Source organism: Mustela putorius, unplaced genomic scaffold (genome assembly GCF_011764305.1).
Source record: "Mustela putorius furo isolate JIRA1106 unplaced genomic scaffold, ASM1176430v1.1 tig00000460_pilon_pilon_pilon, whole genome shotgun sequence".
Lineage (NCBI taxonomy): Eukaryota > Metazoa > Chordata > Mammalia > Carnivora > Mustelidae > Mustela > Mustela putorius.
In genome coordinates, this window is record NW_025421389.1 from 10,259,062 (window position 1) to 10,275,847 (window position 16,786).

General features: G+C 55.2%; 1 protein-coding gene across 1 annotated transcript in view; it reads right to left on the minus strand.

The window, feature by feature from the left end:
• The window catches only part of ST14 (ST14 transmembrane serine protease matriptase), a 40,719-nt gene continuing 23,933 nt past the window's right edge, over nt 1-16,786 (minus strand). Inside the window, exons 5-19 of the mRNA XM_045080348.1 lie at nt 16,423-16,580; nt 16,159-16,194; nt 15,656-15,896; nt 13,466-13,605; nt 13,054-13,151; nt 12,027-12,136; nt 11,805-11,935; nt 10,368-10,472; nt 9,963-10,073; nt 9,748-9,861; nt 9,325-9,447; nt 8,309-8,495; nt 1,727-2,001; nt 812-948; nt 1-653 (exon numbers count right to left, since the gene is read on the minus strand). Of these exons, the coding sequence (XP_044936283.1) occupies nt 492-653; nt 812-948; nt 1,727-2,001; nt 8,309-8,495; nt 9,325-9,447; nt 9,748-9,861; nt 9,963-10,073; nt 10,368-10,472; nt 11,805-11,935; nt 12,027-12,136; nt 13,054-13,151; nt 13,466-13,605; nt 15,656-15,896; nt 16,159-16,194; nt 16,423-16,580 (2,128 nt within the window). The 3' untranslated portion in view covers nt 1-491. The remainder of the gene's footprint in view (nt 654-811; nt 949-1,726; nt 2,002-8,308; nt 8,496-9,324; nt 9,448-9,747; nt 9,862-9,962; nt 10,074-10,367; nt 10,473-11,804; nt 11,936-12,026; nt 12,137-13,053; nt 13,152-13,465; nt 13,606-15,655; nt 15,897-16,158; nt 16,195-16,422; nt 16,581-16,786) is intronic.

A 16,786-nucleotide genomic window follows, 5' to 3' on the forward strand; every position in this document is an offset into this window, starting at 1 on the left:
TTTACCTAAAAACAAAGTTTACTCATACACACAAATACATACACTGAAGCCCACCCTAGGAGCTGGTAAAAATTCAAATCTTGGGCCCATCTGTCTTCCAGGGTCCTCCAGCCTGGGTTTCCTGAAGAGTGTGACCCTAGAAGCCTACAGCGCCCCCACCAGCCCCACTGTAGGGGTCCCAACGCTCCTGTGTCAGACAGGCAGAGCGCAAAGATCTTCAAGAGGAGCCTCAGTCCAGTTTGGGACTGGAGGGAAAAGGCTGTGTCTTCGGGCTTGTGCCCCTTGGGACGGGCAATGTCCCCAGCTCCCATCTCCTGCTTCGGAGGCTGAGCGCGGAAAGAAGTTCTCCAAGCCGATTCATCCTCTCCAGAGTCCTGGGGATTCAGTTCACAGTCTGGGTTCTGGGGAGCTCAAGTCAGGGGTGCAGTTAGCGATCCTGTCCTTGGCCTGCAGGTGTGCACGTTGGGGTGGCCCGCCGATGGCCACTGCATCTACACCCCAGTCTGCTCTTTAATCCAGTCCCGAAATTCAGAGATCCTTGTGTACACGCCGGGCTTGTCCCTCTGAGCGCAGCCATCACCCCAGCTCACCACACCAGCCTGGAAAATCCGCCCGTCGGCTTCCACGCTGGACAGGGGGCCCCCGGAGTCGCCCTGCAGGGAGACCAGCGACTCAGGGTGAGTGCCAGCCCCGCCTGCGCCCTCGCCTACCAAATGGCGCCAGGCCTCGGGCCCCGCCCCCTACCCCGAGCTCCGCCCCTTATCTCGCCCCGCCCCGCCCGCCCCCCCCCCCCCCCCCCGCGCGCGCACACCTGGCAGGCGTCCACGCCACCGCTGAGGTAGCCCACGCACATCATGCGGGGGGTGATCTGCTGCGGGAGCAGGCTCTCACAGGTCGTCTGGTTGATGACGCGGATCTCGCCCTTCTGCAGGATCAGCGCGCTTGTGCCTGGGTGGAAGGGGAGAAGTGAGCAGGCCGAGGCTGACCCGGGCCATGGCACCCCGACGGGCAGCGCAACGGACAGCGCCCCATTCCAGGAGCTCCCACGGCAGTGACCTCACTAGCAAATCTGCGGACACAACCCCAGTGCTCATGGCTGATATGCTCAAGGAACTGATGCCTCGCCTACTCGAGGGGACATCATGCAGCCCTGTGGATAACTGGGCGACAGGTGACAAGAAATCGGATGTTCAGCATGGGGACTGGGTGTGGAAAACAGGAAACAGAAGAGTGAGGGAAAGCACCACAGAGTGGCTCCAGGGCTGTGTTAAGGATGTAAAGCCTTATGTCAAGCTCCTTCTCTTCTTCCTCTCTCTATTCTATAGATTCTCCACAGTGTGCTGTGGTACGATTATAACTGATTTTTTTTTTCCATTTACCATTTACCAGCTAAGGGCCTTCAGATGGAGGCAGAATGACTGAGGAGGCCAGGCTCCCCCCATAGGACCTGACATAGGCCCAGCTTGCCAGGCCTTTACATCACACAGGGCTCCCTCCAGTGTCCCTTCCGCTCACTGAGTACCATCTGGGAGGGTGTTTTATCTTCATTTTATAGGTGAAGAAACACACTCAGAGTTTAAGCAACAGCCAAGGCCACTCAGTTCAGTGGCATGGCCAGGCCTTCCACCCAGAGCCTAGCCTCCACTTCACTCCTGAACAACCTCAGCCTGCCAGGCAGAAGGTGATGGGACAGCCCAGTGGCCACCAGCCCCACCACCCCACTCACCTCCTTCCTGAGTGTGGCCCCAGCCCGTGACCCAGATAGCCTTGCCGGCAGGGAAGGTGTGTGAAGATTCCGGCAGGCAGATGGGCCTCACGGTGCTGCTGTACTCGGCCGGCTTCTCCAGCTCCAACACTGCAATGTCATAGTCGAAGGTGAAGTCATTGAAGAAGGGGTGGGTGATGATGCGCTTGAGCCCAAGTTCCTGCACCCCAGTGGCGCTGCGCTTGCTCTGGTCATGCAGGCCCAGGTAGGCGGTCCACATTTTGTGGTCAGAGTACCTGCGAGAAGAGCCCAGAGCGCTGCCTTGAGCCAAGCACTGACCTAGCCAAAGCCACCCACCACTGCGAGTCCGTGAGGGGGCCGTGGCTTCCATGTGGTTGCAGCCCTCCACCAAAACCACTGGTGTCCCCCACCAGAGCACTCAGCCCCCTTCACCTCCTTGTTTCATTTGATTACCAAAATAGATTTCTTAGCGACCTGATCTTTCACAGAAAGAAAATTACAGAACTCAGCACAAATACTTTAACACTTTAACAAATAACTAACCACCGTGCTAAAGTATTCTAAGAACAAAATGTATTCTTAAGTGTGTATTCTAAGAACAAAATGAATTGAAAAGCAGACTGAACTTCACCTATGTTGGCTGTTGGTAGTGAGACAAGTATAGCGATTCCGGAATGCATTGTGTATACTGGCGAACTGAACAAGTAAAGATAACACGCTGACATCGCTGGGAGCCAGTTTTTGGTGTGGGAAAAGGGAGCTACAAAGGGAGTAGGGCAGGAAGGAGTGCAATCAGAGGTAGCAATTAAAGCTCAGGATTTCCCCCATAAAATGGCCCCAAAGCAATGACATCCCCAATAACACCCAGAACTTGGTTTCTCTATATTCTTCTCCATTAAAAGGAACCAAGGCTCCCTGGAGAAATGGTTGATTTCAGGTCTGAAGCATGGAAGGCATGAAGTGACCTGGGAACATTTTGATTTACCAGAAGTAAGCAAGTGCTCCAACAATCATGGAGCCAGTTATCAGGACCATCCAAACATCAAAATAAACAACAGGATCAAAGCAGTACACATGCTGACTAATAGAAAAGGGGGAGGGGAATCCATGAGCCCATCTTGAATTCTAAAAAAGAATTTCAAAACTTTATAAGGACAGAAGGAAAGCTACTCTTTACAGAAAAACACCAGCTAATAAATACAGAAGAAGCAATATAATAAGAAATCGCATTTTGCATCTACCTAGGCAATAACGAACACCACCAAGAATCACTGATGGACACTAAAAGCGCTGGGTAAAAGATTGCCAAGAGGGCTGCTGGGGGGCTTAGTTGGTTAAACGTGCGAATCTTGATTTGGCTCAGGTCATGATCTCAGGGTCATGAGATCGAGCCCCACAACAGGCTCCACAAGGGACATGGAGCCTGCTTAAGATTCTCCCTCTCCCTTTGCCCCTCTCTTTCCCCCTCTCTCTCAGGGAGAGAGGGGTTGGAGGGAGTAGTCAGGCAACAAGATACTCACACTGATTCAGTGTCATTCAAGTGGAGGCACATTTATGATGGATGAAAGCCATGAACCCCACCTTAAGCAGGTGATCAGACTGTCCTCCCGGCCATTTCCACCAGTGGGCTGGGACACAGCATCACCCATGTAGTGTTTTCCAGAGGGAGGGAAAAAAGTTGAACTTAATTCTAACCATGAAAAAGCAATAAAAAAAAACACAAACTCAGAGACAGTCTGCAAAGTAACCAGCCTGGACTTTTCAAACATGTAATGCCATAAAAAATTTAAAAAAAAAGTTAAAATAAAGGCTTAGGGGAACTGTTCTAAGTTTAAGAGACTAAAGAAAACTAAGGACTACTACAGAGCACAACCCTTGACGGGGTCCTAAATTTTTTTTTTAAAGCTCTGAAAGACAACATTGGGGACACAGGGGGACACCTGAAGCATGAAAGACATGCTGGCCACTAATACTGTGTCAACACTGTCGTTTCTAGAGGCGATCCCCATATTGTGAGTATGTGGGAAGCTCTCCTTGTTCTTGGGAGACAGGAGCCAGTGGAGGAGGCACTTAGGAGAGGGAAGTCATCATGGCTACACCCAACTCAGAGAGTTCAGAAAAACACGTGTATGTGTAGAGAAATAACAAATGTGGTAATATTCAACAGATAATGACTGTAGATAAAGGGTATGAGGAAATTCATTGTCATTTTCTTCTTTCATTATATTCGCAAATTTTTTGTAGGTTTGAAAACTTTTCAAAAAAACTGGGGAAAATATATCTTTAAAATAGAAAGTCTGCATGTAGGAGAAGGGCACGAAGGCCAGCTTCATTTTCTCTAACCTCTCAGGAAAGTTGAGAGGCTAATCAAGCGGCCAGTCCTAAAATGTCCAAGCAACGCTCCTTCCCTCCTCAGAGCTCTGAACCTTAGCCCCTCCTCCCTCTCTCTCGCCCCAAGCCTCTGAAGCCGAGTTCACCTGCCCTCCGCCAACCCCGCCCTCTGCTTAACCCGGCCCTGTGCTAATCCCACCCGCCGCTGACCCGGTCCTCCGATAGCCCCGCCCACCTCTAGCCCGGCCCTCTGCTAGCCCCGCCCTCCGCTAACCTGCGCCTCCATCCCCTCTTCTCGGTTCCTGCTACCGCCTCCCTGCAGAACCTCATACCCAGACAGTAGCAACAGCCGCCAAACCGTGTTTTTGCCTCTGGTCTCTCTTTTCCTTTTTTTTTTTTTTTAAAGATTTTATTTATTTATTTGACAGAGAGAGACACAACGAGAGGAAACACAAGCAGGGGGAGTGGGAGAGGGAGAAACAGGCACCCTGCTGAGCAGGGATTCCGGATGACCTGAGCCAAGGCAAATGCTTAACGACTGTGCCACCCAGACGCCCCTCCAGTCTTTTTTTTTTTTTTTTAAGATTTTATTTATTTATTTGACAGACAGAGATCACAAGTAGGCAGAGAGGCAGGCAGAGAGAGAGGAGGAAGCAGGCTCCCTGCTGAGCAGAGAGCCTGATGCGGGACTCGATCCCAGGACCCTGAGATCATGACCTGAGCAGAAGGCAGCGGCTTAACCACTGAGCCACCCAGGCACCTCCCTCCAGTTTCTTTTAATCTGTTGCTGCCAGATGAAAAATTCCTGAAAACTTCTTTTGTGAGAGCCGTCTTGAACAGCCTGAAGTGATTCCAAGACCTCCAGATCAGCCAGGCATTCTATATCTGCGTTATTCAGCCTTACCCTTTCTGACTTGTTCTCCCAACCATCTATAGTGTCCCAGGAATTGCATGAGACCCAACCTTCAAGTGTTCCCTGTACTCGGGGAAGGAGCCATGAACACCACCATGACAGCACAGTAGGGTGACCTCCAGAATGATGGGCAGCAGACTGTGGCAGAGTATCAGGTGGGGGGTGGGGAGTCAGGAGAGGAAGCATGTCACGAACAAGGCCCTGGAGCTCAAATGGACTTGGCTACTCAAATCCTGAGGGTGGGGGAGAAAGCAGCAAGATCACAGAGAGCCCAGGGAATGTGCAGATGCTCCCCAAAACTGAATATATGGAAGGAATGATGGTGGGACAGGAGACCGAGCTTGGAGAGATGTCACGGGCCAGAGAATGTGGCCATCTCGGTCATGTTACACCTTTTCTGTTTTATCCTGCAAGTTACCGCAAGCAAGGGGTTGCTGGGATCAGATGAGCTCTTTAGAAAGACCACACCCACATTGTGGGAGACGGATGGGCTGATCAGGTAGAGGGAACTGCGGCCACTAAGGCTGGGGAGTCAGGGCAGCTGCAAGGTGAGTGGGAAAGAGTACAGATGGTCTGGGATATTCAGCAGGCAAGGGCCAGTGGCTGAAAGGGCTGGGGGGACAGGGTGGGGGAGTCATCATTCTCCCCTCTGGCACCATCTGTCCATGATCCCGTCACCTGCTGTAGACATTTCTTTGTCGCCTGGGTCCATGCTAAGTCCTGTGTCTCCCACCCCCTTGCCAGTCCCATTCACCCAGCAACCCCAGCCCCTCTTTCTCGAACCTTCCTCATTAAGCCTGCCATGGTGGTCTTTTCTCTCCAGTCTACATTCTTCAGTCTAGGACAGCTTTCAACTATATGAGCAGACTTAATCTCTAGTCATTGAAGGTACACACACTCACCAGCAACTGAGAGACCAGTTGTGAAGGTACACCCACAGAGGAGCCCGGGGACTGCGGGTGGTTGGGAGGGCGCTGGTGGTAGCCACACCAAGCTCTCTTCTCAGTGCTGACACGTCAAGTCATGCCATCCCCCAGGCAGCCCTTCAACGTAGGGCTGCCCATTTTTAGATGAGGACTGACTTGCCCAAGACCACACAGCTAATGAGTTGTGGACAGGACTGAACCCAGGCAGCCTCTACTCTTAACCATGGCCACACCCTGCAAGCACCTGCCAACTCAGAAATGTGTCCAAAGTAACTGCACTCCAGATCCTTGCACACTTCACACCCACCTGCCTCGGCTCACACCCTTCTTTGTCTGGAAGGTCTGCGTCACCTCGTCCAGTTGCAAACACTCTCATGTTTCAACACTCATATCAGACACCCCTGCTCACAGAAGCACTCCTAAGTCTCCCACCCCCGCCCCAGGGGGGAGGGGGTGGGAATTCTCAACTCCCACATGCTGGGCCCAGGTAACTTACCCAACTCCCACACAGCACTTGCCATGTGCTCATGTACGTGTGTGTGCACAAGCATGGGTCACGTATCTCGTCTCCCCAGCCTGGGAAGCCTGGGAAGTGCGGGGAAGAAGGCTTACTCATCTCTGTCCCCAATGCTAGTAACAGCATGAGGTGTCGAATGCATTCACTGCATTATTATTTCATGGAAGACTGATGATCAAGAGAAAATGAAGGGGGGCGCCTGGGTGGCTCAGTGGGTTAAAGCCTCTGCCTTCAGCTCGGGTCACGGTCCCAGGGTCCTGGGTTCAAGCCCGCATCGGGCTCTCTGCTCAGCAGGGAGCCTGCTTCTTCCTCCCTCTCTTTGCCTGCCTCTCTGCCTACTTGTGATCTCTGTCTGTCAAATAAATAAATAAAATCTTTAAAAAAAAAAAAAAAGAGGGGCGCCTGGGTGGCTCAGTGGGTTAAGCCGCTGCCTTCGGCTCGGGTCGTGATCTCAGGGTCCTGGGATCGAGTCCCGCATCGGGCTCTCTGCTCGGCAGGGAGCCTGCTTCCTCCTCTCTCTCTCTGCCTGCCTCTCTGCCTACTTGTGATCTCTCTCTGTCAAATAAATAAATAAAATCTTTAAAAAAAAAAAAAAAAAGAAAGAAAGAAAGAAAGAAAAAGAAAATGAAGGAAGAGGAAATGAGAGAGTGATGAAGCAAGAGAAAGAGGGAGAAGGAATGGAGGGGATGGGGACCACACATGGAGATCCTGGCTTGCCCTGCTAAGGGTCTAGAAGCAGTGGGATTGCAGTAACACAGGATACGGAGGGCCCCAGCTTCACTGTTCCCTGCTAACAGGATTCCCAGGGTGGGGGTGGGCGAGAGTGTCTCATTCCAGCCCTGGGCCAGGGAAAATAGAAGATGAGCCTAGAACTCCTGGTAGGGCCAGAACGCATGGAAGTGGCTGAAAAGAACAAAAGAATGGGGTCAGATCAGAGGGACACAGGAGCTACACTGGAAGAGAGGGCAACGGTCAAATCTGGAACAATCCGAGCAACGAAGTCACGTCACGGCACTGGATTACAACCCGAAGAAACGTGAATACGCGTGCGCCCATACGAATATAAATAGCTAAGTAAACAAATAAATGGAAGAGAAGGGACAAAGCTTCCTCACAGAAGAATTCCACACTGGCTCGCTTCCAAAAAATAAAGAAAGGGGGACTTCACCATGAGGCAGCCTGGCAAACACTCCCTCAACCAGCCGAGAAGGATTGACGTTACCAGTGATAAGTCAGGCTGGTGTCCTGTGCCCTGTGACAACATGTGATATTCCTTCCAAACACCCAGAAGTGCAGTCTGAGCAGAACAAGAACATCAGACAAATCCAGATGCGGGGCACTCTACAGGACACCTGGCCTCCAGGCTGACAAGATCACAAAAACAAAGAAGGACCAACAAGCTCCACTAAGCCAAGCGCACTGTGTGCCCAGCGCAGAGCTCAGGGTTCCAGGAGCACATGCTTGTTACTCTCAGGGCCCCAAGGGTAAGAGCTCACGGGGAGTCTGCACCGGTCCCAGGGCGGCCCCGTGCACAAAATGACCACGCACGCCTGGGACCCGGCACACCCGGGCTTGAGTCTGACGGTGCCGCTCCCAGCGGCACACTCATGAGCACAGGTCCTGACCTCCGTGAACCCCCGCTTCTTTAAAATGGGGACGTAACGGGACCCATCTAACCGGGCTGTAGGAGAGGCACTACGATACTGCTTTACAGAGAGAGAGGGAGTACGTAACAAGGGTCTGTTTTCATGATTACTGTTATTAAGCCCCATCCCGGGGTGTCTGCCACTCAGCCCGATCCGGTCCCAGTGCCATCCGCTCCGGCAAGACTTATATACAGGCGGCTTTCCGAGCCCAGAAAACCCAAAGAGAACCCCTCCCACCCAGCGGCCCACCTGAAATCTCTCTCATCGATGAAGCAGTGAGCTGCCGACACCATCCAGTTGGGAGAGATGATCGAAGCCCCGCACACGTGGCCCTGGCTTTGGACGTGGAGGCTGACCTGCCAGGGCCATTCACCTTCGTCTGCATTCGTGCCGCCAACCACCCGAGACTGCCTGGTGAATGACCGCAGCCCACAGTCTGGGAGGTGCAGAAAACACACAGGTCAAAGTCAAGGTGGGGCACCAGTCCCCCAGCCCACCCCAGGCTCAGCAATACGCCATGTGAGGCAGTCGCTTTTGCGTGGGACCCCCTACAAATATCTTCTAGACTCAGAGATCCCACTGATGGTCCCCGGCCCCTCTCCCTGCTTCCAAACCCAAAACCCTTGCACTCCCTGCTCCCCATCTGTGCCCAAATGCATTTAGAGGTCTTCCGACATCTGCTGGTTTGCTCGGATTTAATTTGAGTGTCATTTGCCTAGATTTCCTTGCTGACTGCTGACAGGCACAGCTCCCAGGAAAGAGCGGATAGGCGACATGAAGTCAGAAACTGGCCAGAGCTGGGCTCAGATATAACCTCAGGCCAATGCTTCTGAAATACACACGAGGCCACAAACTGATGCATGGGTGCAGTGGTGAAACCTGCCAGCTGCTCAGGTAGGCCATGTCCTCTCTCCTCCAGGCAAGATGGCCAGGTCCACAGAGCAGGGGCCAGCCCAGCACATCAGCCAGGACATTAGCTCTGCCACAGAGGTGCTGACATGCTGGTGGCCACCAGCCCTGCCTCCAGGACCACAGTGCCTCTCTGCCAGTCAGCAAAATCATCCTTTCCCCCAGACAGATACACCCTCTCACCAGGGCAGAGCTGGATGAGTGAGATACTGGCATGATTTCCACCTCTGTGTGTGCCTTGCACAGTGAACAACCTGCACAACATGTATGCAGTGAACAACTGCATACATTTCTACCTCTGTGTGTGCCTTACACAGTGAACAACCTGCACAACAGTATGCAGCATCCCTGCTCACCACAATCCTTCTCATCTGAGCCGTCGCTACAGTCCTTCTTCCCATCACACTCGGGGTTTCTCTTGCTCAAACAGAGCCCATTGTGGCAGCGATAGGTATGTTTGGTGCAGGCAACAGTTCTCACTGTTCAAGAAGGAGTCCAAGGGGCAGGGAATCAATTCCTCTGCAGCACCCAACCAGAAACCTGATGACCCATCTTCCTGATGCCCCTCATCAAGCCTGTCCCACCCTTCCACACTCATGCCCATGTCCTCCCAGCCTCGCCAAAGGCTCTCCACCTTCCGGAAGATTCTCCCCCCCACTGACGCGTTTTCTCATCACATTTCACATCTAGGGTGGTGTGTGTTTATTAAATTTGGGACACCCTGAGATGTGAGTGTGCTCACAGCTGCTTCCTTCCTTCCTGCTCCCACCAGGTCTCACCGAGGTCACACATGGCCTCATCGGAACCATCGCCACAGTTGTCAGTCCCGTCACACTGCTGGTTCTGGGGGAGGCACTTCCCATTGCCACACCTGAAGGTCTGAGCTGGACAGCCTGGGGGCAGGATGCACCAACAACATTCAGCAGCTGCTCTACGATGCCCCCTGCTGAGGGTGGGCCAAGGGGTGGCCCAGGCAGCCCCACCCCACACTCACTGCACTCCAGCTCGTCGCTGTTGTCCCCACAGTCATTGACGCTGTCACACAACCAGAAGAGGGGCTTGCAAAGCTTGTTCTTGCACATGAATTGGTAGGTGGCGTTGCATTCTGATGGGAACAAGGGGCCACAGTCAGCGGGGCTCTGAGCCCTCGCTCTGACATCAGTCACTGCTCACTGCTTCCCACAGAAGCAGGGGCGACCAGAGAGCTGCCCAGGGACCCCCTTTCCTGCTGGGGGGAGGCAGCTCTTTGGCGCCCTGGTGCCCCCGCTATGGAAGCTGAGCCGGGCACTGCAGAAACACTCCACTGCCCACTGAAACAGAAGGCCAGCCTCCCAAACAGCAGAGGGGGGCATGGGGCATGAGGTCTAAATGGGTCACCGCGCAGGCAGAGGGGACTCACGGCAGTTGAGTTCGTCGCTGTAGTCCGTGCAGTCAGCCCAGCCGTCACAGCGCAGCTCGTTCCGGATACACCTCCCAGTGTTACACATGAACTTGCCCGGGCATGCTGCAGGAGAGATGGCAGGCCTCAAGTCCACGAGCACCAGCCCTCCCTCCCACGCTGGCTGCCCTCCACCTACAGCTGCCCCGGGAGGGCCAGCCACAGACCCACAGTGAGGGGCCCCTCCTGACCGCCAGCAATCAAACCCCAGGGAGCTGCAGAATGGAGACAGGCTGGCTGGGTGTGCACTCGGTTCTCCTGCCCCGTGTCCTTGGCCAGCCACATCCCCCCGAGTGCCAGGTTCCCCTTGCCGGGCATGGACCTAGCTCGGCAAATAGATGATACAGGTGTCCTACCCAAGTGTCAAATGGCAGCCCAAGGGCGCCTGGGTGGCTCAGTGGGTTAAAGCCTCTGCCTTCAGCTCAGGTCATGATCCCAGGGTCCTGGGATGGAGCCCCACATCGGGCTCTCTGCTCAGCGGGGAGCCTGCTTCCTCCCCTCTCTCTCTGCCTGCCTCTCTGCCTACTTGTGATCTCTGTCAAATAAATAAATATAATCTTTAAAAAAAAAAAAAAAGGCAGCCCAAGATTTCCATAATTCTAAGGTTGTTCTCACATTTCCGTGTTTCTGAAATTGGAAGGTATCTGCCACCTGACGTTGTGGGGCTGGTGACAGAGCTGCGGGTAGGTGGGGGTGAGTCTGTCCCGGAAGGCAGGGCCTTCACCTGCGGGCTGGCCCTGTTGCCGGCCAGGTAGAATCCAGGTGGTGAGTCAGGCCGGTGCATTCTAACTTAAATTTGGATTCTCATGTAGAGTTAAAAGCTCTCCCAAAAGGTTACTCTCTGATGTGGGGCCAAAACAAAAAGTCCCCGTGGATAGGGACTGGCTGGTCTGCACACAGCAGGCCGGGAAACTAAAAGCCACAGAAACCGCCACATCTCTTATATAGATAGAGATGGCAGAATTTTCAGAGCCCAAAGTTGCTAGTGTGATGATTCCTGCCCCAGGATTTTCTCACGTGTCTCAGAACTACTATGCTATTCCCCAATGTCTTTGTGGCTAAAAGGCCACAAAGACAAGCATGGATTCCCGGAGGTGTGGCCCTGCTGAAACACAGGGACAGATGGCCCCAAGGAACCTGGGGGGCCCTTGGGCTCCAGTGCCTCTCACAGGGACTCGAGGGCACAGCCTGTAGCAGCATTCACTGTTCACCTTTGTCAAGAAATGCATTTATGGCAGTCTTCCCTTTTATTCCTCCAAAAGGCACCTGAGGATATGCACCCTGCGTTCTCGGGATCTCAGAATCAGGGGAGCACAATACTGGGAAGATACAGAACACAGGGGTCATCGCTGGCCGGTCCCTCCAGCCAAGTTCCTCCTTCTAGAGACGTGTACTCACGGTCACTGGAATCGTAGGAGAGGTACTCGGCCAGGAAACCCGTGTCGGTGTAGGACTGATCAGAGTGGAAGCGCACAGTGATCCTGCTGCTCTTGCTGGTGACCACGAACTGCGGCCTCTCTCCGCAGTACCTATGGGGACCATGGTCAGAGGTAAGAGGGGGATCCGGAGGGGCTTGGGGCACCCCTCCCCTTCCAGCTCCAGCCACTCCAGGGCACTTACTTCTCCCCGTTGACCTCCACGTAGTCCTTGGGGCAGGATCCTGGGGGAATGTTGGGCTCCACCAAGTAGAAAAGCTTGAAGAGCACTTTCACATTTTGGTTGTTGGGCACCTAAGAAGGGAGATGCTGCTGGGGGTCTGCTGCATCCTTCCTTCCTCCTAAACCCAGTGCTGCTGGCCACGGGCACTGGGGGGACCATGGCACATGGCACAGTAACTGCGCTTTTCTCTCTACCACCCGCGTTGGCAATACGGAACACACAGCAGGAGGGACTCGAGTTAGACCTTTGGAAGAACTTCTGGACTCAGAGGCAAGAAAAACCAGAGGTCCTCCCGGCATCACCGAAGAAAGGAAAGAGAGCGGGTCTCTGACTTGGAGGGAGTGAGCGGGAGCCCCAGGCAGCAAGACTCCCGTCCACTGCCATCCAGCAAGTGCTTTCTCCACGCACACTCTGCGACTTCACCTCTGAGAGGCAGACACCCTTCTCTGCTTCTCCCTTACTCTCCCTTCACCCAGGAGCAAGCTGAGGCCTGACAGGTGAAGCACCGGCCCGAGGTCCCTCAGGCAGGCACCGGTCAAGAACTAGGATTTGAGGGGCGCCTGGGTGGCTCAGTGGGTTAAGCCGCTGCCTTCGGCTCAGGTCATGATCTCAGAGTCCTGGGATCGAGTCCCGCATCGGGCTCTCTGCTCAGCAGGGAGCCTGCTTCCTCCTCTCTCTCTGCCTGCCTCTCTGCCTGCTTGTGATCTCTGTCTGTCAAATAAATAAATAAAATCTTTAAAAAAAAAAAAAAAAAAAAGAACTAGGATTTGAGTCTGCGGGGGTGTTACGAGGTCGGCCCTCCCCGACCTTCCCCACCCTGCAACGCTTTAGACACATCCCCACCCTGGGGATGGGCTGGTCAGGGAGCCCATCTCCCTCTCCTTGCCCTTCCTCACTTGCCTTCCTGGAGTGTCCCCTCTTCTCTCCCCCTGGAGCCCCCCTCCCTCCCTCCACCTTCTGCTCTCATGGGCACCCTACAGCCTCCTACCTGGATGTCCCACGTGCAGTTCATGTTGGGCGGGTAGTGGCCTGGATAGTAGGGGCTGCTAAATGTCCCGTGGGTGCCACGTAGAGAGCCTCCACAGCCTGACAGGAAAGGCAGGAGAAAGGCTCGAGGACCCGGGGGCCCTGGCGGAGCCGGCCCGCCCATCTCTCATGCTACACGCGAGGGCACCCGTGAGCTCCGCAGCCCGTTGCTGGAAGGCCTCAGTGCGGGGAGCCCGACACTTTACGGAGGGTTCCCCACCCACACGAGAGGCCAAAGGCCCCACAGCTTAAGCTGCCAACCTCTGTCACTGACCCAGGTCGGTTCACCCACCGAAGGCTTTGGCCTAGGCTTCGTGGGCGCGGGCCAGCCCCTCAGACCCATCCTTCCTCTGCCCTGCCGTGCCCCTCCTTACTGCTCAGCTTGGACAGCTGGGAGAACGTGGCCTCAAAGCCAGGATGTCGGCGCTCGGTGTTGGTGATCAGCGTGACAAGCAGGACGTTCTGGGAGGAGAGGAAGGTCAGGTTGTAGGAGGGCGGGTAGGTGCCACACAGCCTGTGGGGGCAGAAAGGGCATGTGTTACTGACAGCATCAAGAAGCCCGGCGTCCTGGGGCACCTGGGTGGCTCAGTGGGTTAAGCCGCTGCCTTCGGCTCGGGTCGTGATCTCAGGGTCCTGGGATCGAGCCCCGCATCGGGCTCTCTGCTCGGCAGGGAGCCTGCTTCCTCATCTTTCTCTGCCTGCCTCTCTGCCTACTTGTGATCTCTCTCTGTCAAGTAAATAAATAAAATCTTTAAAAAAAAAAAAAAAAAAAGAAGCCCGGCGTCCTGGAACCCTGGTCTCGTCCACAAAAGGCAGGGGGCAGGGTCACTTCAAAGCTCCTCCCTGCATACACGACCTCAGTAAGGATTTAGTTGTAAGACTGTCTTTTCAACACACAGCAAAAACTCTGCCACCTCGAATGCCTGACCACAGAAGATCCATTCAGCTATGCGTTAACTAAGAACAGTAACAGTAACAGCACCGACGCCACCTAGGAACAGAACATGCACTCAGTGTTCTTCCTAACAGCTCTACTAAGTAAATACTAAAATCCCCCCTTTCCAGACAAGGAAACTGAGGCACAGAGAGGAGAAGTAGCTTGCCCAAGGATCCACAGTGACTAAGTGGTGGGGCTGGACACAAACCTCAGGCCCCCGGCTCCCTGACGTACGCAGCCAAGGACAGTGTCCCTCTGCCCTCACACGAGAATGCCACGTTACACAACCACCACAAATGACAGAAGCTCGCTTACTGATTCAGAAAGAGCACCAGGACATGCTTCAGTTTTAAGAAGCAGAGAGCAAAACCACACGAGCCCTCTGATCCCATTTTTACATCACACACAAACATTGCCGTGCACAGGAAAACGCGTGGAGAAACGTACATCGCAAGGCTCACAGCGACTCCTTCTAGAGAGTGAGACCGTGACTGAGATCCGTGCTCTCTGTGCACACCGATTTCCCAGTTCTTCCCTTTAGAGCCACATGCTGATTTTGTTGTACGATTCATAAACGAGAGAGGGGATAAACCTTACAGGAAAAGGAGCCCTGGCTGCTGAGCTGTGGTGGCAGATGGTTCTATCCTGTCCGGAGCCGGAATTCTAGCCGATTCTTTATCACAGAACATCTGCCGTGCTCATTTCCGCAGACAGCGAGGGAAGGCTGTGGCCCACTGAGTCAGGGAGAGCTGAGGAGGGGGCGGCCCACCCCCACCCACAGCGCTGTGCGAGGCACGCTCCATCCAGGCCAGGGGCAGGGGGGCTGCGGGTGGCCCCACGACCTCAGCATATACAACGCCTCCTTATTTCCTGTGGTCCTGATGCTCTGGCCGCAGGCTGGGGCCTTGCTGGCTCTGGCGACACTGCCCCTCCCGGGACTAGGCAATTACCAGAGAGAGTCAAAAGTCACCCCTGCACAAGCCTTCCACGTACAGACCCCTCAATCCAGAGCCCACACACCCCAACACCCTCCTCCATGGGGCTCTCCCCACCAGGTGACTGTCCACCAGCCCACATCACGCCACAACCAGGTACCAGACAGCTAGAGATGGCCTTGTGTTGTGCTCCAGAACCCACTGGAATTCTTTGAACCAGCCAATCCTAAACCTGCCTACACGGCCTGGCCTGGCCTTTCCCAGAAACCATGACAAGGCCTCTCACCCGTTTCCACCCCCTCCGCCTGCTCTGCCTTTCCTGACTCTGGGGACTCTGTGGCCCTGCACCTGGGGACTGTCCCTCCTCTTGCAAACAGTCAGAACAAACTAACTTTTCAATGGGCAGCCATCTCCTGAGCCATCACCCTCAACATAAGTGAGTCTAATAAAGTGGGGTCTGCACCTCCACTCTGGCGAGGAAAGGAAGCGCACCTAGCTCGCCGGCACCGAGGGGCCACTGAGTGCTCCTCACCCCGACCATGGCTGATGAAACTGCCTCTGAGCTGCTCTGCTGATCCCTATAGCCTGGAAAGTGCCCAGGGGCCTCGAGTCCCACAGTCCATCTCCGACCCACGCTGGGCTTTCCTCTGCGGAAAGCCCCCAGCCCACCTCTGCACCCCTGGGACACTCACTGCACCACAGCACGGGGCTCCACGGGGCTCAGGGTGTCATACACCATGACCAGGTCACTGCCACGGTCGTCACAGGACGCGACATCAAAGCTGTGGAAGGTGAGGCTCAGCACGGAATCGGCATCCCCCCGCAGGGTCCACTGGCAGCGGGCCCGAGCCGGGTACGGGCTGTCGGGGAAGCCGGGCGTGGTGAAGCGGGTCAGCTCCCCACTCCGGGCGTGCAGGGCGAAGCTGCAGCTGTCTGCGTGGGAGACAGAGAGGCTGTGGGGGTAGCGCCGGGCACAGCTGGCAGGGGTGAGCCACCCAGGGCTTCCCTAGTGGGGCCATCAGGCCTGGCCCCTCTGAGATGTCCCAGGCTTCCCTGGATCCGGAGACACGAAAGAGGGGGCTTCTCGTGGCCTGGGAGAGGGCGATGTGTGCGTGTGTGATTTGGGGGACCCCTGTGACTGAGGGGCATCTGGCCACATCCCTCCTCTTCTCTGGGAGGAGGGCACGATACTTACTGTCCTGGGCGGTCTGTACTGTTCTGGGGTCAGTGGCTAAAGAACAAGGAGAATAAAGTATTTACTGACGCGGTCAATTTCCTCATTCCTGCTTCCTTATTTCCCCAGAGGGAGGTGCCGGGCCGGCAGGCAGGCCGTCTTCCCTTCCGCGCACTGGCTGGGCAGTGCTGCTCCCCCGACCGTCCCCCCAGCAGTCCAGGGGCTGGCCCTGCTCCTCCAAATACAGGCCCAACACAGGCTCACCCCTAGCATCCCTGTACTCACGGAAGGCCACCACGGAGGTCAGCACGAAGGAGCTGAGGGCGCGGGCGCGGGGCGGCAGAGTGACCACGCGCTCCTCGGCCATGGCGCGCTCGGCCTCCTCCACCAGGTACTTGGGGATGCTGAACTCGGACCAGTAGTAGGCGATGATGCTGCCCTCGCTGGGGGAGAGGGGCGAGCCTGAGGTGCTGGGGCGGGGGGCCCTGAGCATACCACCCGTCCCCACACTCTCCCCGATGCCGGGCACAGACGGGACAGCTCAGGCTCCCAAGAAGACCGTCCTCCAGGCGGGGGCCCACCCCGGATTCTTTTATGCTTCCCCACCTTTTGATTCCTTAAGCCCGAGATCGTGCCCCTTCACCCTCTC